The sequence below is a fragment of the Balaenoptera ricei genome, chromosome 10, assembly GCF_028023285.1.
Source record: "Balaenoptera ricei isolate mBalRic1 chromosome 10, mBalRic1.hap2, whole genome shotgun sequence".
Lineage (NCBI taxonomy): Eukaryota > Metazoa > Chordata > Mammalia > Artiodactyla > Balaenopteridae > Balaenoptera > Balaenoptera ricei.
Window position 1 is genome coordinate 47611873 of NC_082648.1, and position 22892 is coordinate 47634764.

Sequence of the window (22892 nt, forward strand, 5' to 3'; positions counted from 1 at the left end):
AAACAGATTCCTTCTGACCCCTAGGGGAGTGGGCTGGCCCAGTGCGTGGGATCTTTCTCTCCTCGACCCTCTCTGGCCTAGTAGCGGCCCCAGGACCGTGGAGCTGAGGCCCCAGAATTGACTGTTCCACCGTTTTCTTTCCTGGGCGGGGACCCAAGCGCCAGGAGCCCAGTTGGTTACCGCCCCCTTGCTTCACGCCCTATTCCGCCCTCTTCCCCGGGCGGGCCAGCGTCTCCCTCCGGATCCGCGGGCTCAGCACCACCCCAAGGGGGCCCGGGTGGGAGGGAGGGGGGCGCCTCGAGCAGAGGCTGCGTGGGCGGAGGATGTGCGTCACGGGGAGCGTGGGCAGAGAGAGGGCGGAGGCACGTGGAAACCCGGGGCCAGCCGCTGGCAGCCAAGGCTCTAAAATAACCAGAGAAGAGCGGGGGGAGGGGCGCCCACACACTTAAGAGGGGTCGGGGAGTGCCCCCGGGGAGTGCCCCCGGAGGGACCCCGTGTAGCCGCACCCTCCAGTTGCGGGACGGAGGACTCAGCTCATTTCTATCACTCCCCACCCCCGTGTTTGGGGCTTAATGGCATGGAGAAGAGACTCTTGGCTACCGAAATTCCCCCCAGTGATGCACCCCTCCTCTCCTGCCCCTACCGGAGGCCTAACGGTCCCCTCGCCAGGCCGGAATGTAGAACCAGCCCTGGCCCACGCCACCCACTCAGAAGTGCGGAATGGCGGGCGGGCCTGAGGTTTCGGACTAGGGGGAACCTTGCTTCTGGCCAGTCCGCTCGCTTCCCGCCGCCTCTCCCCTAACCCCCTTCATTTCTTCGGGGCCTAGAGCCACAGAGCCGGGCGCTCAGAGCCCCCGCCCGTCCGCCCTCCCAGGCGTGGGCGGGAGTGTAATGGGAACCAGATGGGGCTGGGAGAAACAAAGCGGGGAGGGGGGTGGGTTGCGGGGAGGAGCTAGGCTCCTTGAAGGAGCTCCTCCCTCCTACTCCTCTGTAAGGAGCCACGTTGGATGCAGCCGGCCCTTGCCCATCTTCCACTAGACTCTTGCGGGCGAAGTGCCCTAACAGACGTCCCTAGAAAGGGTATCTTCCTTCTCCCAGGCTTGCCACACAGTTCCCCAGGAGCAGGTCCCCATCCTCAGCAAATAGGGTGCGACGAGTAGAGAAAGGCGGGGTACCCCTCCCACCCCTGCCTGACCTAAGCGCTAACAAAACCCGACGCGACTAATCGCTGCGCGTCTAAGTGGTAGCTTCTAGCAAACCCCGCCCATTCCTGTTCGCCAAACTTCGACGGGAACTCAGGGCACGGATGGAAGGACGCCTGGGTTTCCGAGAACGGCCTCTTCAAATAACTCCTTTTGGGGCTGGGGAACAGCGCGAGGATATGTAAAATATTCCTGCAGAGCCCCACGCTCACAGACCTGCCTGAAGTGCACACCCTATGGGAGTCAGATGCACGCGCGAAAGGAGCCGTGCACCCCGAGTCTCCAACAACTTTTCCGGGCTCGCTCCTAACATTCCCAAGTACAACACCGCGAGGCCCGAGTGTCGGCAGGCAGGCGTCCGCGTAGTTTAGGCGCCTGTGCCCGTCCGTGCGCTTCTGTGTCTTTGTGTACCTGTGCGTGGTTGTGAAATTCCCCTCTCCGCTCGGAGGGGAAGGGGGGTGGGAGTAAGAATGTCGCCGGCTGGGCTCTCACGTGGGTACGTGGGCGCGGAGAAGGCCGGCTGTGCATCCGGCGTGGGCGGCACGGAGCGACCTCGCCCCGCCCGCCGGATCCCCAAGTCCGCCTTCCACAGCCCAGCGTCGGTCACCTCAGTCCCCAACTCGGCGCCCAGGCTCTGAGTCCCCGCCCCCGCCTCCTGCTCCACACCCCCTCCCCCCGGTCTCCGCCTCTCTCCGTCTCTCCGCCGCGGCGTCTCTGAGGCCGGCGGAGAGGCCCGGGCGCCCGCCCCCCGCCCCCGGCCTCCGCCCCCGGCTCGGCCCACGCCCTCCGCCCGCCAGGCAGCCAGCGCTGCGCCGGGCCTCGCTCCCCGTGCGTCCTGCGGGGGCGGAGGCGCGGAGAGGCGGCAAGCGCAGCCGGGGAGGTGGGGGGGGGCAGAGGCACAGACAGAGGCGCGGAGGCTCGAAGAGAGGAGACGTGGAGGGAGGGACGGAGCCCGGACAGCGGCGGACACGGCCTCGCGCGCCCGGAAGAGCGCAGCGCGCGGCAGGCGCTGAGCTCTGGGCACCGAGAGGGGCATCCCCGGTGGTCTGCAGCCGTCCATGCACAGAGCTCCCTCCCCCACAGCCGAGCAGCCGCCGGGCGGAGGGGACAGCGCCCGCCGGACCCCGCAGCCCAGACTCAAGTTAGTGGGCAAAGGGAAGCGCCGGGGAGTGGAGATGGGTGGAGCTGGACGGGAAAGGGGTCCGGAGGGCGGAGGTCGAGCAGAGGACGAGGGGAAGCGGGACGGGGGTGGGGGGTGGAGACTGACGGAAAGGGGGTGCGTCTTCGAATTAGGGGCCCTGGGAGCAGGCAGGAAGCTGATGAAGCTGGATGTGAAAAAGCAGTACCTAATTCTCCATCGCCCGTTTATTTTGTGCTCATGACCTGGCATGTGAGCCCCCTGCAAAGAATGTGGAGGCTCCCAAGCGCTAGGGGAAGCCCTGGAGCTCTAGCTGGCAACAGTGCCGGGGGAGGGCCACTCAGCTGGCTCAGTCCGTCGTCGGCACGGAGCGCGCGGCTCCGGGGTCCGGGAGAAGCCGGCGCCTTTGAACCAACAGAGCATCAGAGGGGCTCTGCAGAAGCGGGGCATGCCTTAGGCGTTTCTTTCCATTTCTGTGGCATGGGGGGAGTTTCATTGTGCGGCCCCTCCCTCAAGGGGTCTTGAGTCGCTCCCACACAACCGTTGAAGACGTGGGTGGAAAATGAGGGAGAGAAGGGTAGGCGGGACCCCCCCCCCCCCGGCAGTGTTCGCCCACAGACGGTAGCACTGTGGGAGTGTGTGGGGGCGGACCGGGCCCCTGAGCAGAACAATTAAGGCACTCCTTTTCTCTCCCGTGCCTGAGCTGAAGGGATGGGCCTACCTATGGAGCAGGTGGGAAGGTCACTGCTGGGAGAGGGGCCAACTGAGGTGCACTGGGCAGTCTGGAAGGCAGGGGAGGTCCTGGGGACAGAGAGCAAGAGTGGGCAAAGAATGCCTAATCCGTGGGAAAAGCTGAGCAGGGGTGGGAAAAGGGGAGCAGAGGATGGTTTGCCTGGCTCACTGAGTGGAAAAGGTCAGGGGGAGGGGCCACACCCCTGTCTCTCAGACACATGAGCAGGATGCCACCAGGGAATAAAGCTGGCCAGTAGTGCTCCTAGGTGTCCACTGTAGGGAGGATGGGGGTCCTGCATTCACCTCAGTGTGCGAAGTTAACTTGTGTAATGTTGAGACTGCTAGGTGTTTAGGGTGGAAGATGAGGACTGTGTTGTGGAAGAGAGGTTGGTCCAGCCACCCCAGGGGTGTGCTGGCTGGCCTCAGCGCTCAAGGTCTCCTTGCCCCAGGCCAGAAAGGTAAAAGCTGAGGATGGGGGCTTGGAGCCTTTGACTTCGGCAAAAACTGGTCTGGCTTTTGGTACTTCCGGCCAGTCTGTGATAGCAGGAGCATGGCTGTGCCTCTGAGCAGTGCCTGATTCTCATAGTCTGTGCTCAGGTCTGGGCAGAGAGAGCATTCAAAAGAGGGGAAGAGAAACAGGCAGGAAAGAGAAGACAGTTGTGAGTGTGGGTTAGTACCCAGCAAGGGAACTTGCACTGACTGCCCCCTGCCCTTGTGTGCCTCCTTCTCAGGCCCAGTGCCCGAGCCATGGCCCTGCCTCGGACACTGGGGGAGCTGCAGCTGTACCGGGTCCTGCAGCGCGCCAATCTCCTTTCCTACTATGAGACCTTCATCCAGCAGGGAGGGGACGACGTGCAGCAACTGTGTGAGGCGGGTGAGGAGGAGTTCCTGGAGATCATGGCACTCGTGGGCATGGCCACCAAGCCCCTCCATGTCCGACGCCTACAGAAGGCACTGAGAGAGTGGGCCACCAATCCAGGGCTCTTCAGCCAGCCGGTGCCTGCTGTGCCCGTTTCCAGCATTCCACTCTTCAAGATCTCTGAAACTGCAGGGACCCGGAAAGGGAGCATGAGCAACGGGCATGGCAGCCCAGGGGAAAAGGCGGGCAGTGCCCGCAGTTTTAGCCCTAAGAGCCCCCTTGAACTTGGAGAGAAGCTGTCGCCATTGTCTGGGGGACCTGGGGCAGGGGACCCCCGGATCTGGCCAGGCCGGAGCACTCCAGAGTCCGATGTTGGGGCAGGAGGAGAAGAGGAGGCTGGCTCACCCCCGTTCTCGCCACCTGCAGGGGGAGGAGTCCCTGAGGGGACTGGGGCTGGGGGGCTGGCAGCAGCTGGGGCTGGTGGTGGTCCGGATCGACTGGAGCCAGATATGGTACGCATGGTGGTGGAGAGCGTGGAGAGGATCTTCCGAAGCTTCCCAAGGGGGGATGCTGGGGAGGTAACTTCCCTGCTGAAGCTGAACAAGAAGCTGGCACGGAGCGTGGGCCATATCTTTGAGATGGACGATAATGATAGCCAGAAGGAAGAGGAGATACGCAAATACAGCATCATCTATGGCCGCTTTGACTCCAAGCGGCGGGAGGGCAAGCAGCTCAGCCTGCATGAGGTGAGGACCCCAGCCTCCCAGGATTGCTCTTGACTCCCAGGCCTTGACCTACTCACCTCTGAGAATCCTCACACTCGCCAAGTCTGTTTCATTGCCCCATGACCAGGACCCCAGGCCCTGATCCCCTCCCCTACCAACCTCAGCTGTTGTAGTGCTTCCCTCAACTAAGGGGGAAGCAGAGACACAGGCAAGAGCCCGGCTGTCCAGGCCCATGCCGCTCAGGACACCACAGGAGTGGAGGAGGCCCCGGGCATTCCTAGGAAGCTGTGGGTGCTGACCTCTGTTTTCCTTCCTCAGAAAGCTCCTGCATGGTGTCAAAACCCAAGCAAACATCTGATGGATGAGCTTCATTTGTCTGATGGTGAAGGGGAGTGAGGAGGTCTGGGCAAGGTAGTGGGCCAGTTAGGATTCTGACTGCTCTGGCGGTCCTCTCCACAGCTGACCATCAACGAGGCTGCTGCCCAGTTTTGCATGAGGGACAACACTCTTTTACTGCGGAGGGTGGAACTCTTCTCCCTGTCCCGCCAAGTGGCCCGAGAGAGCACCTACCTGTCCTCCTTGAAGGGCTCCAGGTGAGACCCCCTTCTGCAGGTTCTCCCTAGATCAGAATCCCACCAAGGAGATGGGTCACGTCCTGATCTCCAGTTCAGGTGCCTCTAGGCCTGCTTCCCACCCGCTTGCGTGTCCCTGCCTTTGGCCAAGTTCACTTGCCTAGGTCTGGCCCCACTTCCCATCCCTCTCAGGTCCTCTGTGCCCCCGACAACAATAGTGCTTGAGCTGGAGACTCCTGCTTACCCTGCATCTTTCCAGATTCTGGGAATAATGCATGTTCCCCATCAGATTCTGTGTCCTGTCCACCATGTGTCTCTCCCCAGCCTCACCCTCCTTGTTTCTCTCCATCTTTGCAGGCTCCACCCTGAAGAACTGGGAGGCCCCCCACTGAAGAAACTGAAGCAAGAGGTAGGTTTGCTAGGGTACATATAGGGGGTTAGGGCAGCCTTCCCCAGCCGCCGCCCTTGCCAGTCCTCATTTCTCCATTTGGGGCATCCACAGGTTGGAGAACAAAGTCACTCTGAAATCCAGCAGCCTCCCCCAGGCCCTGAGTCCTATGCACACCCATACCGCCCCAGCCTGGAGGAAGACAGCGCCAGCCTGTCCGGGGAGAGCCTGGATGGACACTTGCAGGGTGAGTGCGCATCAGAGCGCTTCTCACTGCGGGGGCGGGGGCGGGGGAAGGCGTGGGAGGAGGGCGCCAGGAGGCCACCGCCTGGCACAGGGCTGGGAGGCCTGGCTGGGCGGGAGCCAATGGGCCTGGGCCCGTGGGGCTGGCTGTGTGGTTGAGGGTGAGGGTTCCGTTGACTGCGGCCCCCTACCTGACCCGTGCCCCTGCCCACAGCTGTGGGGTCGTGCCCAAGGCTGACGCCGCCCCCTGCTGACCTGCCTCTGGCGTTGCCAGCCCATGGGCTGTGGAGCCGCCACATCCTGCAGCAGACGCTGATGGATGAGGGGCTGCGGCTAGCCCGCCTCGTCTCCCACGACCGCGTGGGCCGCCTCAGCCCCTGTGTGCCCGCAAAGCCACCTCTCGCAGGTGAGGCAGCCAGCAGTGCCGTCCCCAAGCACCCCTGCCACCCAGGCCCCGCACAGCAATCCTGGTGTCCTCGGGCCAGGAGGGAGGAAGAGGGGTGCTGTCACTGGAGAGGGCAGTAGCCTGGTGGGGCTGCAGCTAACCAGGCCTTGGGTTGAGGAGGGGGGAACCCTGCAGGGCTGTTCCCAGTGGGGAGGGTCTAACCCCAAGTGGACGTCTGTGAACGGTGAGCTTGGGGAGCAGGGGGACAGAGAATGGGGAACGAAGGGGAACAGGAAGAGGAGAGCCACCAAGAAGGGAAGTTTGGATGGAACTTCTACCAACACAGGAGGGTGGAGCAGGCCAGGAGTTGGGGTAGGGTTGCCAGCTTGGAATTGAAGGAGCCCAGAGGGGGATGCTTTGTGTGTGGAAGGGGGAAGCGGGAGTAGGCAAGGAGGCCGGCAGAGGGCCGGGCATCGGCTGGGCTCAGAGTGACGCAGCAGACAAAGCCACCAACCCTAGCTTGGTATTTTTAAACTCTGCGTGGGTGGGAACTGGGGGCGGGGACTGACAGGGGGGCTCTTCTTGGGGGAGGAGCTGGGAGGCTGGCTTCCTGTGTCCCCCCTGTTTTGGCTTCTAAGAACCTTGGGGGGCATGGTAGGGTGGGGGGGGGGCCCTGGGAGGAGGCCAGGGATAAGCGGGGGCAGCAGAGCCTGGGAAGGGGGGAGGGGGAGAGGTCAGAGCCAAGCCGCCCCCACAGCTCCTGACAGAACCAGAAATTCCAGCAGAACGGAGGCGGGAGAGACAGAAAGAGAGAGACACATCCAGAGACAGAGAGCTACACACAGCCAGCAAGGGGAGGGGGCGCACACACTTGGGTATGGAACCACCCCCTAGACAGGAGGTGGGCAGGAGTCAGGAAATCAAGCTCATCTTCGCAGCCTTCTCTACCCCTGCCTCTGTTCTCAGCCCCCTCTGTCTGCAGCGTCCACCCCGCAGCCTCCTAACCTACCCCTTCTCCCTGCAGAGTTCGAGGAGGGGCTGCTGGACCGATGCCCTGCCCCAGGACCCCATCCTGCTCTGGTGGAAGGTCGAAGGAGCAGCGTGAAAGTGGAGGCTGAGGCCAGCCGGCAGTGAGGCGGGGACTGGCGTCCTCAGATCCAGGGCCCCAGGCTTCTGGCTCACACAGACCCCTCCACTCTCCATCCCTGGCATCTAGTCACAACCCTGGATCCTTCCGCTGCCCTTCTCCTGCCTCCCCACCTGCCCCATGGGCATAGAACTATGGGGCTTCAAGCAATAACGAGCAGGGGCCTGGCGAGAGGACACAAGGAGGGTGCACGGTGCCCCCTCACCCTTGCCCAGAGCAAGGAGGCAAGAACTCTGCCTCCAGGGCACTTGGGATTCTCCCCTCCCTTCCACAGCACACTCCCATCCTCTCTAGTTAGAATCAGTGACGTGAGCAGTTGGACTCAGTTTGGACATGGGGGAAAGGGGGACTTCCCTGGGAGGGTCCAGCAGCTAAAAATGGAAACGGTTTCCCCCCAGATCTGGGGGCCTGGGAACACTGGACCTGCTCCTCCCCTTTGCTCCTCCATTTTTGTGCTTCTAGTTTGTTTCTTTAATTTAACAAGTGCTGCAGTTCGCCCACCCATCCCCATCTTCCCCCCAAGTTCTCAGCGGTTCTCTCCCTCTTGCCCTCTCTAGGGGGGTGTGGGGTCCCCTTCACCGGCCCCCTCGGGAGGCCTGGGTGGACTCAGGGTCTCCCTCAGCTGGGAGCTGGGCCGCAGCACCTGTCTGAGCAGTTAGAGCGTCTTTCTTTTCAGATCGTGTACAGTAGATTATTTATTTTGTTATTTTGGAATAAAATTTATTTTATGGCTTAGGATCTATGACCCCCAAGATGGAGAAAGGGTGGCATGGGGTTGGGGAGTGGAGGGAAGCTGGCGGTGGGTGGGGAAATAGAAAAGAAGCAGTGGGTAGGGCCCCCAATACACCAAGAGGACCACACACCTGAGTCTGGACCCCAGGCTCAGCCTCTGCCTCTGGGCAGGATTGGTGGTGTTGAGCCACCGAAGCTACAGCCACATAGACCCAACCTGGGCACAGTCATACTCAAAGATTAGTACATTTGGGTTAGCATACATCAGAGAGGCCAGTATACTCGCTGGTGTCTTTTGTGCAGTGTCTCACACTTACAAACTTGTGTTGTCACACAGGCAAAATCAGAGAGGTACGTGTTCTCTGTGGCCATAAAACTAACGTGTGTGTGACATCTACATATTAACATGTCTCAGGTCCACACACTTTCACACAGCTATACACAAACTCGGCCCTTGTACTTCTGCACAATGTCATACACATATCCAGAAGCCTCCATCTGACTGACAGGAATTTGGAGCTGATGGGGATTTGTTTTTTAATCTGGGTAAAACCCACATCAGCAACCGAACGTACAGACCCCCCTCTCTCCCAGGGTCTCCTGAACTGTTTCCCATCCCCCCAGGGCTGGGACCCAAGCCCATACCTCCATCCCTAGCCCCTGAAGCAGATGCGTGCACGTGTCTGTGTGTTTCCACGTGTGTGTCCTGAGCCCCGGCTCGGGGCAAGCAGAGAAGCCCTCCATGCCCTCACCCTGTGCTCTGGCCCAGCCCCCTTCCTGCTCAGCCCCATCTTCCAAGGAGGGCTGTGTGTGTGTGTGTGTGAGTGTGTGTGTGCTGCGTGTGCAGGCGTTTTGGGGCGTGTCTCACTTGGAGCCTGAATTTCCCTTCCAGTATTTGGAAAGGGGAGGGCAGGGGTGTGTGGTGGGAGGGAAGGAGTAGATATTTTCCACCCACTGTACATTCTCCTGGCAAAGTCTTTTCCTCCTGACGAGGGAGTAGGTGGGGATAGGAGGACACCCTCCCCAGCTGCTGCTTGGCAGGAGCACAGGCAGGTGTTCACAGCAGGTCCATGGGGGCAGGAGAGCTGTCTCTCTGGGCTCCCCCTCCAGCTGGGATCACCAAGTGGGGTTAGCCCTTAGGTCCAGGTGGGACATTGAGATCCCAGACTGCCCATAGCGGGAGGGCTGCAGGAGGGGTTGGGCTCCCAAGGACCCTCCCTCTGACCCTCCTTGCCCCTCCAAGAGAAGCTTGGTGAGGTCCTGTTCAGTGGGAGGCAGCAAGGGTGGGAGCATGTCTTCACGGACCCTGCAGGGAGGAAGGAGGGAAGCAGTGGGATAGGCATGGCACCCACTCCTCAGCCTCCACCCCCAGGCTGACACTCACCAGGTGCCTTGAGGGAACCCTCCCACCGACCGCCTCAGGCAGCTCTCTTCCGCCATGGTCACATCTGAGCAGAGCAAGGGCTCGGGGCTGGACACGGCATGCTCCTGAGGCTGGCACGGCAGCAGGCCCCTGCCAGGCCCAGAGAAGTAAGTGAGGTGGTGGCGGGGGTCAGGGGGGTTGAGGCTGGGAATGAATGAGGAGCCTGAGCTCAGGATGGGGGTGGGTGTCACTCACTGCGGGTGAGGTTGGTCAAAGGGCAGGCTCATCTGACTCAGGTTGGGCGGCATCTGCAGGTGAGGTCTGGAATCAGGAAGGAGGGCACAGTCAGAAAGGAAAGCTGGACAAGGGCAGGGTGTTGCAAAGTCAAGACCATTGAGTGAGGAAACAGTATTTCCAGCTCCTCATCCTGACGGCAAGTACTGGGCAAGCCATTTCCACCTGTGAGCTTGGTCTTCTCATCTGTATAAATGCATATGCATTGGCGACTGGGGGCAGGAGAGAGAGGAGGGCTAGATTAGCTAATTTCTAATGTTTCTTTGGACTCTGAACTTTGCTGGCTCTTAAGTACCCCTGTCCCCACCCCTGCGTCAACTCCTGGGAGGGGAGATGTCGTGCCTTGACTGAGAGTTAGTAAGCACCTGAGTGCTACCTGGAGAACAAGTGTCTATGCCACTTCAGGGCCAAAAAGATAAATAAAAATCAAGACAGCAGATAAATGACAGTAGATTTCAGGGGCGGGAGAGATAATACTAATACTTACATAGCTCTTGCTATGAGCCAGGTACTGTGTTTAGCTTTATACATACTATTAACTCATTTAACCTTCACAGTAACCCTGTGAGGTAGGTATTGTTATTATCATTATTCCCTATTTCACAGATGACACATCAGAGTTAAGTAACTTGCCCAAAGTCAGCAAGTGGTGGAGCTGGAATTCGAACCTAGATCTTAACCACTAACGCCTCAGTGGAATGGACAGAAGAGACACAGGTGTTGGCTTTTTGCCACCCCGTTCTCACAGAAGAGCCTTCCCTAACAAATGCAAGTGCCCATGCCCGTTGCAGGTGGGTGTCCCACCCCGTTCCCTAGAGGTGGCCCCACTTACTCCTGGAAGGCTGGCAGCACATTGACCGATTCTTCCCGGGGAAGGGCTGGATATGAGGGGATGGAGTGAGAGCGTGGTGGGAACACCTTGGGCCTGGGGAAAGAAAGCAGACCCCTGATGCCAGCCCTTCTCCTGGACACCCCAAATCCCTGCCTCAAGATGGGGAACCCCTTTCAAGGAAAGGAAATTCCCTACTTCAGCCCCCAGTGCCAGCTCTCCCAGCTGCCCATGCTGAAACAGCCTGCTGGCACAGACCACTCCCAGTTCCATCTCTCAAGCTTCTTACACCATATCTGGGCCGAGCTGCATGTTCATGGAGCAGTCAGGGACCATTCCAAGATCGTAAGAGGGCATCATGGTAGGCATTTGGGGCTCAGGGGTGGTAAGTGGCTGGTCCCTGGAGGAGGGGAGGAGGCATGTGTGACTGACCAGGGGCTGATGCCACCACCCCTTCCCACAGGTAAGTACTGGGCCCCACCCTCCATCCATACCAGCACACTCACCTTTCCACAGTCATCTTGATTGTAGCTGGGACATAACCCCTGCCATCCTTACCCATCTGCTCAGCTGTTGTGGGGAGGAAAGGAAAGCCATGGAGTGCTTCTGGTTTAGGGAGGAAGGGAGGTGGAAAAGGTGAGCATGGCTGATGGGCAGGTAGCAGAAGCAGGGAGATGAAAATGGAGAGAGAAGTCGGGGATGACACACAGCAGGCAGGGGGCGGACAGCTGGGAGCAGGGAGAAGGTGGACAACAGGAAGGAGTCAGAGCTGCCAGCCCCAGCTCACGCTTGTAGTGGCTCCGGAAAGCCTCGTCCTTGGGTTTCTTGGGGTAGAGGTTTCTGAGCTGAGCAAGGTCCCGGATTCGGTCACCAAGTGAGCGAATGGACAGGTCTTTGGCAGAAAATGGCTGGATGTTCTCTATCTGTGGGGAGCCTACAATAGGAATGAGACCTTGAGTCCCCTCTGTCCAGACTTTCTTCCCTTTCCCCAACCTCCGCCCACTATTGGACTCATTCTCCATCTACCAAGGTAAGGAGGAGAGGAGCTAGGGTGAGGGTCCTGAGGAAGGGAGACCCACCAGTCACCATTCCCACAGAGCTCACAGTGAGAAGGTAAACGTTTAGACCACAGAAGGAAGAAGAGAAGTTGGACCTAAGGAAGAACTTCCTGAAGATCAGGGTTGGCATCAAGGAAGGCAAGGATGTTTCCTCCCCAGAAGAAACCCCAGAGGGCACAGGCACAGAGGCAGAGGACTGGCTGGGGTGACCTCACCATCCTGGCCCCGGATGACATGGGCAATGGTGATGCCCCCAATCTCTGAGTCACTGAACCGAAGGAGGAATGTTCCATCAGGCTCGTTGAGAAGAAGGCTAGTGACGTACTGTTTGCTGATGAAGCCGATGATCAACCTGGCCAGGATGAGGGAGAGGATGTGGGTGGGGTCACAGGGTGTGGAGTGGGAGCTGGAGGTACAGCTGCTCAGGCCACCTGGGGCAGGGACTCACCGATCTGACCAGTAGCTCCGGAGACAGCGTTTGGTGAGGTCCAGGACGCCATCAAACCACTGCCAAAAGGTGAAGCCACGACCCAGCAGGATCTCCTGTGGGGAGAGGGGAGTTGGTGTGAGCACAGGAGCCTAGTTAGGGCAGGCATTGGGCTGTGAGTACCAGAGTCACAGGACTGAGGGACCCACATTGGACCTGAGACCCCATCCATGACAATGGCCAACACTCAAGTTTACCATGTGCCAGGCACTATTCCAAGCTCTTTTCATAAATTAATGTATCTGATCTTTACAGGCCTAGGGAGGTAGGTCCTGTGAGTATCCCATCTTACAGATGAAGAAATGGAAGCCTAGAAAGGTCAAATAACTTGCTTCTCACACACCTGGTGAGAAGCAGAGCTGGGATTCAGCCCAGGAAGTCTGGGCTGGGCCCCCTCTTAACCACTGTGCTCTACACCCTCCCGAATGAGGCCTGGAGGAAGTGGTGTCCAGAGAAGGCAGCTTGCAGGGTGTGAGTGTCCTGTTCCCTTTTGCTAACACATCCTCTGGTTGTGTGGGCTTTTCTTTCTTCCTTTTTTTAAAAAAGAGATCAGTGCATGACTGCATTTACCCAGCTGGTCCTCAACCAAGACACCCAGACCTCCTTTTTCCCCTGTTCTTGTAACATCCAGTCCTGAGCCACCTTATTTTGGAGGCAGTAAAATGTAGTAGCTAAGAGCAAGAGTCAGAAATATGGTGTTCCATCCCAGACATGCCACTCACTTGCTGGGAGGTCTTGGACAAACTACTTAACCCCTCTGAGCAGGTTCATCCTCTGTAAAATGGGGGTAATAGTATCTACCTCAAAGGGATGTTGGGATGATTAAACGAGAGAACATATATAAACTGCTGAAGCACAGTGCCTGGCATATAATAAGCTGTCAACACATAGTAGCTGGTATTATTGCATTTGTCCCTGTGGGATTTCGTCCCTGTTTTTGCAATAAGACCTATTTTCCCAATGGGTCAAAGTCATTTTGAATCAAAGCTGTGTTTACACACAATCTGGGTGAGTCACGCAGATCACTGGCAAAGAGGGAGGATAGAGGGCCCCCAGACCAAAACTGGGGGATGCCAGAGACCTGAGGGGTTCTCCTGCCTGGGCCATGACAGAGGCCTTCCTGATGAACGTGGTGGGGCATTGTGAAGATCCCAGCGGTTGATCCCTGGGCAGAGGTTGGGGAAGCCCTGAGTGCCCCAGGGATGAAGAGCTTGGGGGTGGGAAGTCCGAAGCGCAGGGGAATGACCTTGTTGAACTGTGACCAGGACACAGAACGGTGCTGGAAGGCCTCCATGCTGAGGCTGTTGTCGGTAAAGATCTTCTGGGCCAGGAAGAGGAAGTGCTCTGGGAGTAACCCCCGGTTGGTCCCCACCTCAGCCATGAACTTGAGGTTCAGAGTTTCACACATCTTCTCCCAGGGCACCCGCTCAGCCACCACAAAGGGCACGCGGTCCTGGGGGGAGGAGAGAAGGAGAGGGAGCCTCAGGCTGACATCCCCATCCCTCCTCAGGAGGGCCTTCATCCTTCCCACCTCCCCAAGGCTGCCCCTCCCCAGCCTTGTCCCCCTGAGCTTGCTCAACAAAGATGGTGCTTTTCCAAAGTAGTCTACGGTGCTACTGCAGGATAGCTGTTAAGATTGGCATGAAAAGGGGACTTCCCTGGTGGCGCAGTGGTTAAGAATCCGCCTGCCAATGCAGGGGACACGGGTTCGAGCCCTGGTCCGGGATGATCCCACATGCTGTGGAGCAACTAAGCCCGTGCACCACAACTACTGAGCCTGCGCTCTAGAGCCTGCGAGCCACAACTACTGAGCCCGCGTGCCACAACTACTGAAGCCCACGCGCCTACAGCCCATGTTCTGCAACAAAGAGAAACCACCGCAATGAGAAGTCCACGCGCTGCAACGAAGACTAGCCCCTGCTCGCCGCAACTAGAGAAAAGCCCGCACGCAGCAACGAAGACCCAACGCAGCCAAAAAATAAATAAGTAAATAAATTAATAAAATAAAAAATAAAGTATGAAAAAAAAATGGCACGAAAAGAGGTCAGAAGTACGAAAACAGGTCTATGAGAAGGAGTTAAGGTCACTCTCATTTGAACATGCTTGCCACCCCACCAGCCTGCACCCCACCCCCCAGGTAAGAGCCCCCCCTGCCCCCGCCAACTCCAGGTCTTTCATCACCATCTCAGAGAAGGCGTTGTCCCACAGAATGGTGGCTTTGGCATTGTTGTCTTGGTTGCCGTGGACGATGACCACCAGGGGCAGAGACAGGGCCTGAAGGGGGTGAGGAAAGGGGGTTCTTCTTACTGGGGCAAGGGGCTTCCACAGAGGGCTGGCTCTGAGGGTGCAGGGAAGCTACTGGACTCACACAACATGGTTAAAACCTCATGGTGTGTTATCGAGTGCTTTCTGAAGCTCATTTAGGGCCTTACTGCAGAGAAGTGGTTACAAGTCAGTGCTATAGAGTCCCCAGGTTTCAAATGCCAGCTCCAACATTCAGTAGCTGTGTGACCTGGGCTAATTACTCAATCTCTCTGTGTCTCAATGTCCTCATCTATAAAATGAGGCTAGTAATAATACATACCTCATAATGTGATTGTGAATACCACGCGTGTGTGTGCATGTGTGTGACTTAAATCAGTGCCCTGGTCTATGAAAAGTGAGTAAGTGCCAGTTGCCCCTACACTGTCATTCCCTGGGGTGTGCACTCCGGTCCTTGCTCCTCCCCACTCACCCGGGGCCCCAGCATGCACAAATCCCAAACACACAGGGTATGGGGCAGTCATGAAGAGTGAGGATGCAGGGCCCCAGTGTGTGGCCTGGAGGGGCACCTGGGGCCCCGCCTCGGGCAGGGCTGGGGCCTCAGTTCACCTGGAGCTGGATAGGGAGTTTGTTGGGGCTGAGCGTGAAGCTGGTGGAAAAGAGCACGGCACACTTCTCCTCGGTGACAGACTCTGTGCCCTTCCGTTCGCACCGCTTGATTTTCTTCAGAAGCTGCAGGTGGGGCAAGGGAGAGGAGGGTAAGGGCAGCAACTGCTTCTCCTGGGCTCCCAACACCCTCTCCAAGGAGAATGTCCTGGCCTGAGGACCCCCGCCCACTGCTCCCCGAAGGCCTCACCAGGTTCTTGAACAGGGCAGAGCAGCAATTCCCGGGAATGCTGTTCTCCAGGGACACGGTGTTGTTAATGATTTCCCCGGTGCTTTCTCTGCCAGGCAAGTCAGAGAGTGGCTCATCCCAACTGGGCCAGGAGTGGCAGGAGCTTGAGTCCACCGGCGAATGGCCTGGACTACTGGCCCCTAATCTCCATCTCCCCACTTGAGTTCTTAAGGGAGAAGTCCCCATATTAGCCAAATCATGATGCTCCCACCCCATTCCAGCACTGATGGGTCCCTCCCCTTCCTCTGCCTTGACTATCATACAGGGTCCCCACATCCCATGGCCCACCCTCCCTGTCATCACCCTGCTCTTCGTGGTGCCAGTCCCCCAGGCTCCTCTGGCCTCCACCACCCTCCAGCCCCTCTCCAGCCCCAGCTTACGCTCCAGCCCCGGGCCCCTGGGGCATGCTCAGCTCCCTCGCCTGCTTCTCGGTTACCATGTCGGCCCTGACCATCAGAGGCTTGGCTGGGGCCGCCAGGAACCTCAGGCCCAGCAGGAATCGAACCCCGGCCTGGAACTTGGTCTGAGTCTTCAGAACCTGGGGGGGCTGCTTTTCCACCAGGAAAGAGCTGGGAGGAGTGCGGAGGACACAAGGGAAGTTAGCAGCTGGGTCCCTCCTGGTGCCCTCCCCACAGCTCTGACCCTCTTCCTTCCTTGGGGTCTGCTCTAGGCCAGGCTGGGGTCTCATACCTGGTGATGAGGGTTCGCAGGACTTCATCCAGCCGGCTAATCAGCGCTGCCTGGGTCTTGGGCTCAAGCTCCCCACCAGCCGCCCCCACCTCCTGCTGCAGCTGGGAGTAAATGTCCACCAGGCTCTCACACCTGGGGCCAGGACAGTGGTCAGGGGGCACAGGGTTTAGGCTGCCTGCTCCCCGCCCAGACCCCCCACCCCTAAACCCAGGAAGAAAGCAGGAGAGTGTGTGTGGAGGGGTGGGATGAGCAGTGGGCGTGGCTGCAAGGCACCTGGGCTAACGGAGTTGTGGGACATGCCTTGGCTCTGGGGAGGAAGGTTCCTTCTCAGTGCCTGGAAGCTCTGTGGAAACCCAGCTGCCTCTTCCCCAGGGCTCTGGTACCCAGGTCAGCTGCCAGCACATATGATGCTTTTGTGCATTTTGAAAGGTGCCCTGCCCAATAGATCAAATAGACTCCCCATTCCTCTGGGCATGGGGCTTGAAGAGAGAATTGTGGGTTGGAAGAACTCCTGCTTGTGCCCCGTCCACCGGGTGCACGTGTACAGGACACAACCTGAACAACAGTGTGCGTGGCCCTGCTGGAATGGGCTTCTCTGAGTCCTGACCCACCCCAAGACCCTTTGGCCTGGTTTTCCTCTCTCGCACCTGTGGGTGCTCCAGCAGGGACAGCAGGTGTCCACCCCCAGCCCCCCCCCCCCCCGCCACTTCCCTGTCAGCCCTGCCCCAACCTCTCCTGTAGTGGGGCCAGGCTCTCCTCAAAGGGTGCGCCATTCCCTGCCAGCTGCTGCTGCCGTTTCCAAATCTGGATCCTCTTCAGCACCAGGGCCTGGGCAGCCTCCAGCTCCCCGACAGTCTCCTGCAGGAACGTGGCGAGGGCCTGTGGGCAGAAAGGGCCTGAGCCAGGGCCACACGCTTCCTCCTCACCCAGCTCTGGAGGGTAGGGCTCTCTTTCTCACCTCTCTGAGGTCTAATCTCCATCCCTCCACAGATTTGAGACCCTCAAAGTCTGCCCTTGGAGCTCAATCTCCATATCCCAGTCCATTGCTCACCTCACTTGGCCCGGTCCCATTGGCAGGAGTTTCTATCAGGCTGTGCAAAGACACTGAGGGTAGGGGCAGAAATCAGGGGTGCAGATAGATTTGAGGTACAGTCAAGGTTGAGATCCAAGAGGGGATCACTCCCACACACTCCCCAGAACCCTCTTAGGGCTCTAGGCCCAGGCTCCCACCTTGGCCTCCCTCAGCCCCAGGCTGCAGGGCTTTGCGGAGAAGGCAGGTTTCCCCCACTCGGTGCTGCAGCCTCCGCAGGACTGTGTTAAACTTGAGTTCCTCTTGCTTCCAGTGGAAGGGCATTGGCAGGTGGCGGAACTGCACAGGAGGGAGAGATGCCAAGAGGTGAGACACTCTGCCCAGCTCTTTCCACTCGGCCTCCACTCCCTAAAGGCGTGCGACTGCCATGCTCTGCAGAAAACAGACCACTTCCCTTGTCTGACTCCCTTCTCTCCTTTGACAGTCCTTCCTGACCTTTTGGAATTTCCTGTAGGTAAGACCTCTCTCCTGGCAGAATCAGCTCCTTATCACTTGCTCTCTCCTTCCTAGGCCTCACTATCCTCAGTCCCTCATTGCAAGCTTCTCTGAGCTTAACTTGGGGCTCACTTTGACTCCTTTGGTCATCCTGGGCCTAGAACACTGAACTTTTCCTGAAGTTCAAATTCCTTCTAGTTTCTCATGGCTCAGGCTAAAGTCCCAGGGAATTGAGTTGGGGTGGGAGGTGGGGTACCACAATACCTGTTCCATAATGGCTTTTTTTTCCCCTTGAAGTATGTGTCTGAAAGTGGCCACCAGCTTCAGGGGGTCCCTCTGATATATGCTCTATAGAAATGAAGGGTGATAGACAGGGTTAGCCTGGCTCTTACCCATGTCTTTCTCCCCTTCCAATCCCCAGCCCCCCATTCACACATGCACTGAAAGGCAGCACAACTGTAGACTCCAGAAGTTTTCATGCATTTGCATGCTTTTAAAATCTAATTTGCATGCTAGCTAACAGCTAGCCACAGGAACACCAATTTTCTTCCAGCATCCAACCAATTTTCTTCCAGCATCCAATGCTCACCCCAGCTCCATTCCAGGCCCCACCCAGCCTTGTCCCCTCCCCTCCTGCCCCACCTCCAGGGTGCTGATGTGTTGCAAGATGGTGCTCCCCTCCCCCTGTTCTCCAGCCGAGGCCTGAAGACGCTGGACAGTGGCAGAAAGTAGGGCGCTGGCCATGTTGCAGCAGAAGGCGTCTGAGCCGACAAGGAATTCCCTGCAGGAAGATCAAGGATGAGGCAGCCTCGGGTCAGGGCTTCCTCTGCTCTACTGTCCCTTTACCCCACAGCAATCAGCTCAGCGGCTCCTTCCTCCTCTTATCCTCCATCCAAGCCCTCTGGAGCCCTCAGCCATGTCCCTTGTTCCCCCTTTTTCCAGCTGTTGTGGGTAGTGCCCTTACCCCAGCTCTGACCTCCCTCCTCTTTGGCTCAGCCTCCTAAGGGGGTGGGGGACTCCACGTATCAACATGCATAGTCTGGTTGATGTGGCACAGACTCCCAGCTAAATCTGGACCACCGCACATGGAATAACGAGTCCCAAGTCTTGAAATGGGATGAAGAAAATCTAATGAGAGGGAAGGTGGGTGGGGGAGGACCTGGGGGACCAACATGGGGCAGCCAGGACTCACCAGGGCTGGTTCTCCAGCCAGTCGCCCAGGAGATGCCGCAGGTGTTGAGGGAAGTCGACATACAGCCGCTGCAGTTTTTCTGGGGGCATTTTGGAGACCAGACCCCACAGAGACATGATCTGGGGTTTGGAGGGTGCCTGGAGAAAAGGAACAAGGCTACTTGGGCACTCTGAGAGGTGCCCAAGAAAGTTGGCTTTTGTTTGGGGGCAGCCAGGGACCTCCCGTAGACAGCCCTCCCAGAGACCATCCCCACCACCACTCACAGCCAGACCACCTCAAACCAGGGACATCCCTGGCCAATGCCTCAGACAAGGTAATTCCTTCAACGGTAGACACAGGGGTGATGGGGTGGGAAGAGCTGAGCTGCAGCCAGAGGGCGGGGCGGGAGACAGGGGCGATGGGGCAGTAGGGAAAGCTCTCTGAGAGAAGACAAAGGATGTGGGTTGTAGCTCTAGGCCTGGCTCTGGTTCTGTAGGCAAGAAACCTCCACTCTGTGGACCTCAATCTTCTCATCTATAGAATATGAGGCTTGGATAAAGTGCAGAACTTTCCAAACTTTTCAAAGCAGTAGACAATTTTAGTTTTAATCTGTGGAATCACAATTATATAAAATTGGAGTTTCTCTGTTGAAAGCAAGTGTGGTAGGCCTGGAATTCTACTGCTTCTTACTTCCCTCTCCCCACCTCCTGACCCCAAAGGTGACCCTGGAGAAAACCCTCAAAATTCCAGGGTTCCATGAGAGAATCTGAAAACTACCTGGCTAGATGATGAAGAAGAGGATGGCAGAGTAATAATAGCTAGCATTTATTAAGCACTTACTATGTATGAGGCATTATACTGAGCTCATTACCTCAAAATCTTGCAACAATTTTTAAAATATAGAATTATCCCCTTTCACAGGTAGAGAAACCGAGCTCAAGGAGGTTCTCCAACTTGCCGAGGCCACTCAGCAAGCGATTTGAACCCGAGAGGGGATTAACCACCACGTTGTGCTGTTAGGATGCCTTCAAGATCCAAATCCCATAATCCTAAGGCGGGGGTGGGGGGGTGGGGGGGCATGGGAGGAGAATTGAAGAAGAGGAGACTGAGCGAAAGGAAAAGTAGAGAGAACTCAGGAAGATGGTGAGAGATTAGAGAAAAAAGTGGGGTTAATAAGCCTTCAGTGAAAAGCCTAGAAGAGGGGCAAGGAGGCTAGAGGGCTACAACAAAAAGAAGAAAAGGGGGCAAGAGGAAAGGAGATGGGAGGGTAGGGGAGAGGGCTGCCTCCCCATTTCTGGGTGGGCCACAGGGTGGGGTGGATAAACCAGTGGTTTCCCAGGGGTCTCTCAGTTTCCAGTTTCTCAAAATATCCCTCTTCCCAGAGATGACAGAAAGGATGGGGATGGAAACTCCCTGGGTCTCCCCCAACCTGGTAACCCCAAGTTTTCCTGCTGCACTTTTAGCCCCTCCCCTCTCCCAGGACTCCCAGAGGGACGGAGAACAGAGGGGCCCCTTTTCTGGAGGTTCCTGCCCCTCGCCCCAGTCCCTATCCCCTTGAGCTCTTTTCTCCCAAAGGCAGAATCCTCCCCCCATCCTGCTCAGGGTCGTCTAATAGACCTTTCTCTACACCCACCTTGGAGTGGGGCCCCTTTTGGTTTGTTTCAAACTCAGGGGAGGACTCCATCTCTCTCTTCCCTCTTCCTCTCCTGTGTCTCACGGTGCTCAGACCTTTGACCTCTCTTCCTATGCTACTGGGGACTGAGGCGATCCCTAAGCCATAGGCAGCCCCCCTTTCCTCTACATGCCCCTGCTGAGTGACCAGCTTCCTGGCCTGGCCCTGGCTTCAGATCTTCCCCACTCCATCTTCAGGCAGCAGGGGGCCAGACTTTCCCCCAGCCACACCCAATAACCAGGCTGGGTAAGTCGGCCGGCCAGGCCAGAGGCACCTTCTGCTGTAAGCCCCCAACACCAGCAGGGAGGGAGGAGCCGCGGCCTGAGGGGGCGGGGCCAGTGTTCCCTTCCCAACCGGGAAGGGAAACCCAAAGTCCAGGATCTTCATCAGCCCTCCTCGTGGCCTAAACCTCACCTCAACCCCTACATTCCCGAGCCCTCTGACCGTGGGACCACAGGACCAAGAGTCAAACGAGCTTCTCTGAGTTGCCCAGTGTGTGTATGCGGCGGCGGGGGCGGGGCGGGGGGCCGGGAGGCGGAGCCAGTTAAGCAAGAGTAGGGTTAACTCCGTGACGTGGCCGCGCCAAAAGTGGAGCAGTTTTGAGGGGGGAAATTCCCCCTCCTCTGGGACACCATGAGGTCTGCATCTAGGGCTCGCTAGCCACACCCTTGAACAGGAACCTTTATGGGGGGCCCGGATAGGGGTTTGTCAAGGACCTACTGCCCTCTGGTATCAGCCTTCTAGGGAGGGGCGGCCACCTCCCCCCAACCCAGAGGGCAGAGGGGCACCTCCTTGCCCTCCTTTCCCTGCCTTTACATGTCCCTGGAGGTGCGGGGGACGGGGTGTATGGAAAAAGTGACCCACGGTGGGGAGGGAGGGAGGGGAAGTGCTGGGCCTGTACTCACCCCAGATTCTTCTGATACTTCGAAACTGCCAAAACTCAGTACCACCAGCCACCAACCCCAGCTGAAACAATTTCTTGGGGACCATCCACTCTGCCCAGGGAGGATCCTGAGAGGCACTCCCCGCAACCCACCGCCCCACATACTCACAGTCAGAGGCCCCCCACCCTCCCCTCCTTGGAGGCATCCCCTCACCTTGCCAACCCCTCTGCTGTCTTCTCCCTCTCTCAGCGGGCACTGCCAGGCCCCATGGGTCTGTAGTTCTGTCCAGCGGGTTCAGGGCTGGCCCTGCTAGCACCCCCCCTCCACCTCCACCACCAAAAAGAAAACACACACACACACACACACACACACACACACACACACACACACAATCCTCTCCCGTCCTTCCTCTTCAGTGTAAGCAGTGGCTGCCCCAGCCCGCTGTTTCCGGCTTCTCCGACTACCCAGGTCCCTCCCTGGAGCTCTGACGACACAGACAAGGGAAAGTGGGCTGGAGGAGGAAGAGGAAGAAAGTGAGGTGAGCGTGTGTGCCTCCGATACCGGGTAGGGGAGCATGGGGTGGGGGGAGCCAGGACTGGGGCTTGGGGGCCCTGGGGCCAGGCTGGAGGGGAGGCTGATCCCCACTTACTCTGTCTCCTCTCAAAAGCAATCAACTTTCCTCCAGAAAGTCACCCAATATCAAGCCACAGACGTGCCGCCCCAAACTGCCGCTCCCATACTCAAACTTTCGCAGGCGCCGGGGGTTTGGGCTCGCAAGGGACTGGGCTCCCCTGTGGCCTCTGGAAAAAGAAATCCCTCTGGGCTCTGCGCTCCCTCCAGTGGAGGACCCTGAAAGCGGCCCGGGAGCTGGAACTCCTAGGTCCCCCTTCCTTCTTGGTGGGGAACGCCTTAGAGGTCTCGTGACCGCTGATGGGAGGGAGTGGGGGAGGGGAGGCTGAAGCTCACAATTCTGTAGGACTCCAGGGGTCCCTCGGACTGAAAATCATTTCTGCCCCCTCCTCACAGGGTACTACTCCTCAAACCCAGGTGGGAGCCAGCACAAGCTGGAGTTGCTGCCTGTAGATTCCCAAGGGACAAGTTTGCATGTGAATCTGCTGTGCAGCTTTGGTGAAGTTCCTATCTGTTTCTGGGGTAAACACTGAAGACACACCCAGACATAAACACACACATACACAACTTCCCCAGCCAGAAGGACACCCCACACGCACACATGCTTACATACACGTCCAGGCAGGCTTACAGACATGTCAGCACTCAGAGCCACATGCAGTCACAAGGAGACACACACTCACATACACAAGGCTTGCTCAGCTTCTGAGTCACCATCTAGTTATCTAGTGGATGGTTTCTGCAGCTTTTGCTGAAGGAGGAGCTGGAGCTGACCTAGGGACCCAGAGAGCCCTTCAAGCCCAAAAACCTGAGAGAGGGGTATGGGGAAAGGGTGGTCTCTGGGGGGATGGTGGAAGGTGGGAGGAGGCTTCTATTTCCCTCCTTTCTTCCCAAACAGGGCTGGGCTCAGGGGCCAAAGCCAGGCCTATGCTGCCCCCTGGTGTCTGAACTGATTCCCAGAGCCCAGCTCCTCCCCCTCTCCTCCACGTGGATGGGTAAGTGTGTGCAG

General features: G+C 58.1%; 3 protein-coding genes across 5 annotated transcripts in view; 2 read left to right on the forward strand and 1 right to left on the reverse strand.

Annotated features, from left to right (window-relative positions):
• Nucleotides 1–1979: 1979 nt before the first annotated feature.
• On the forward strand, nucleotides 1980–8129 carry NAB2 (NGFI-A binding protein 2). Of its 2 annotated transcripts, XM_059936244.1 has the most exons (7): nucleotides 1982–2343; nucleotides 3804–4677; nucleotides 5116–5249; nucleotides 5586–5637; nucleotides 5731–5863; nucleotides 6074–6265; nucleotides 7269–8129. In XM_059936244.1, exons 1-7 carry the CDS (start codon nucleotides 2261–2263, stop codon nucleotides 7376–7378), a joined length of 1578 nt encoding a protein of 525 aa, XP_059792227.1. In that variant the 5' UTR covers nucleotides 1982–2260; the 3' UTR covers nucleotides 7379–8129. The 2 variants fall into 2 exon arrangements, with proteins under 2 accessions (XP_059792228.1, XP_059792227.1); XM_059936245.1 differs by lacking the exon at nucleotides 6074–6265 and having other exon boundaries at nucleotides 1980–2343.
• STAT6 (signal transducer and activator of transcription 6) lies at nucleotides 8057–22084 on the reverse strand. Of its 2 annotated transcripts, none has more exons than XM_059936242.1 (23): nucleotides 21903–22084; nucleotides 21467–21764; nucleotides 18719–18855; nucleotides 18169–18307; nucleotides 17791–17874; nucleotides 17232–17370; nucleotides 17053–17105; nucleotides 16732–16880; nucleotides 16002–16133; nucleotides 15692–15880; nucleotides 15273–15477; nucleotides 15026–15148; nucleotides 14336–14428; nucleotides 13401–13607; nucleotides 12116–12210; nucleotides 11883–12019; nucleotides 11397–11543; nucleotides 11116–11179; nucleotides 10899–11009; nucleotides 10613–10705; nucleotides 9742–9807; nucleotides 9508–9636; nucleotides 8057–9429 (listed from the first exon to the last, which is right to left on the reverse strand). In XM_059936242.1, exons 3-23 carry the CDS (start codon nucleotides 18832–18834, stop codon nucleotides 9240–9242), a joined length of 2661 nt encoding a protein of 886 aa, XP_059792225.1. In that variant the 5' UTR covers nucleotides 18835–18855; nucleotides 21467–21764; nucleotides 21903–22084; the 3' UTR covers nucleotides 8057–9239. The 2 variants fall into 2 exon arrangements, with proteins under 2 accessions (XP_059792225.1, XP_059792226.1); XM_059936243.1 differs by having other exon boundaries at nucleotides 15273–15360; nucleotides 21903–22081.
• Nucleotides 22085–22859: 775 nt separating this feature from the next.
• Nucleotides 22860–22892, forward strand: part of LRP1 (LDL receptor related protein 1) — a 92408-nt gene continuing 92375 nt past the window's right edge. Inside the window, exon 1 of the mRNA XM_059936240.1 lies at nucleotides 22860–22878. Within this exon, the coding sequence (XP_059792223.1) occupies nucleotides 22875–22878 (4 nt within the window). The 5' untranslated portion in view covers nucleotides 22860–22874. The remainder of the gene's footprint in view (nucleotides 22879–22892) is intronic.

Bases quoted from the DNA above. Each gene is read 5' to 3' on its own strand.
- STAT6 (XM_059936242.1), bottom strand. From the start codon at position 18,834: ATGTCTCTGTGGGGTCTGGTCTCCAAAATGCCCCCAGAAAAACTGCAG. The intron at 17,371-17,790 runs GTATTGTGGTAC...CCTCCTGTGCAG, and splicing joins AAAAAGCCATTATGGAACAG to TTCCGCCACCTGCCAATGCC. The intron at 12,211-13,400 runs GTCATTCCCCTG...CTCTCCCCACAG, and splicing joins CCTGGTCACAGTTCAACAAG to GAGATCCTGCTGGGTCGTGG.
- NAB2 (XM_059936244.1), top strand. From the start codon at position 2,261: ATGCACAGAGCTCCCTCCCCCACAGCCGAGCAGCCGCCGGGCGGAGGG. The intron at 5,638-5,730 runs GTAGGTTTGCTA...GGGCATCCACAG, and splicing joins TGAAGAAACTGAAGCAAGAG to GTTGGAGAACAAAGTCACTC. The intron at 6,266-7,268 runs GTGAGGCAGCCA...TTCTCCCTGCAG, and splicing joins CGCAAAGCCACCTCTCGCAG to AGTTCGAGGAGGGGCTGCTG.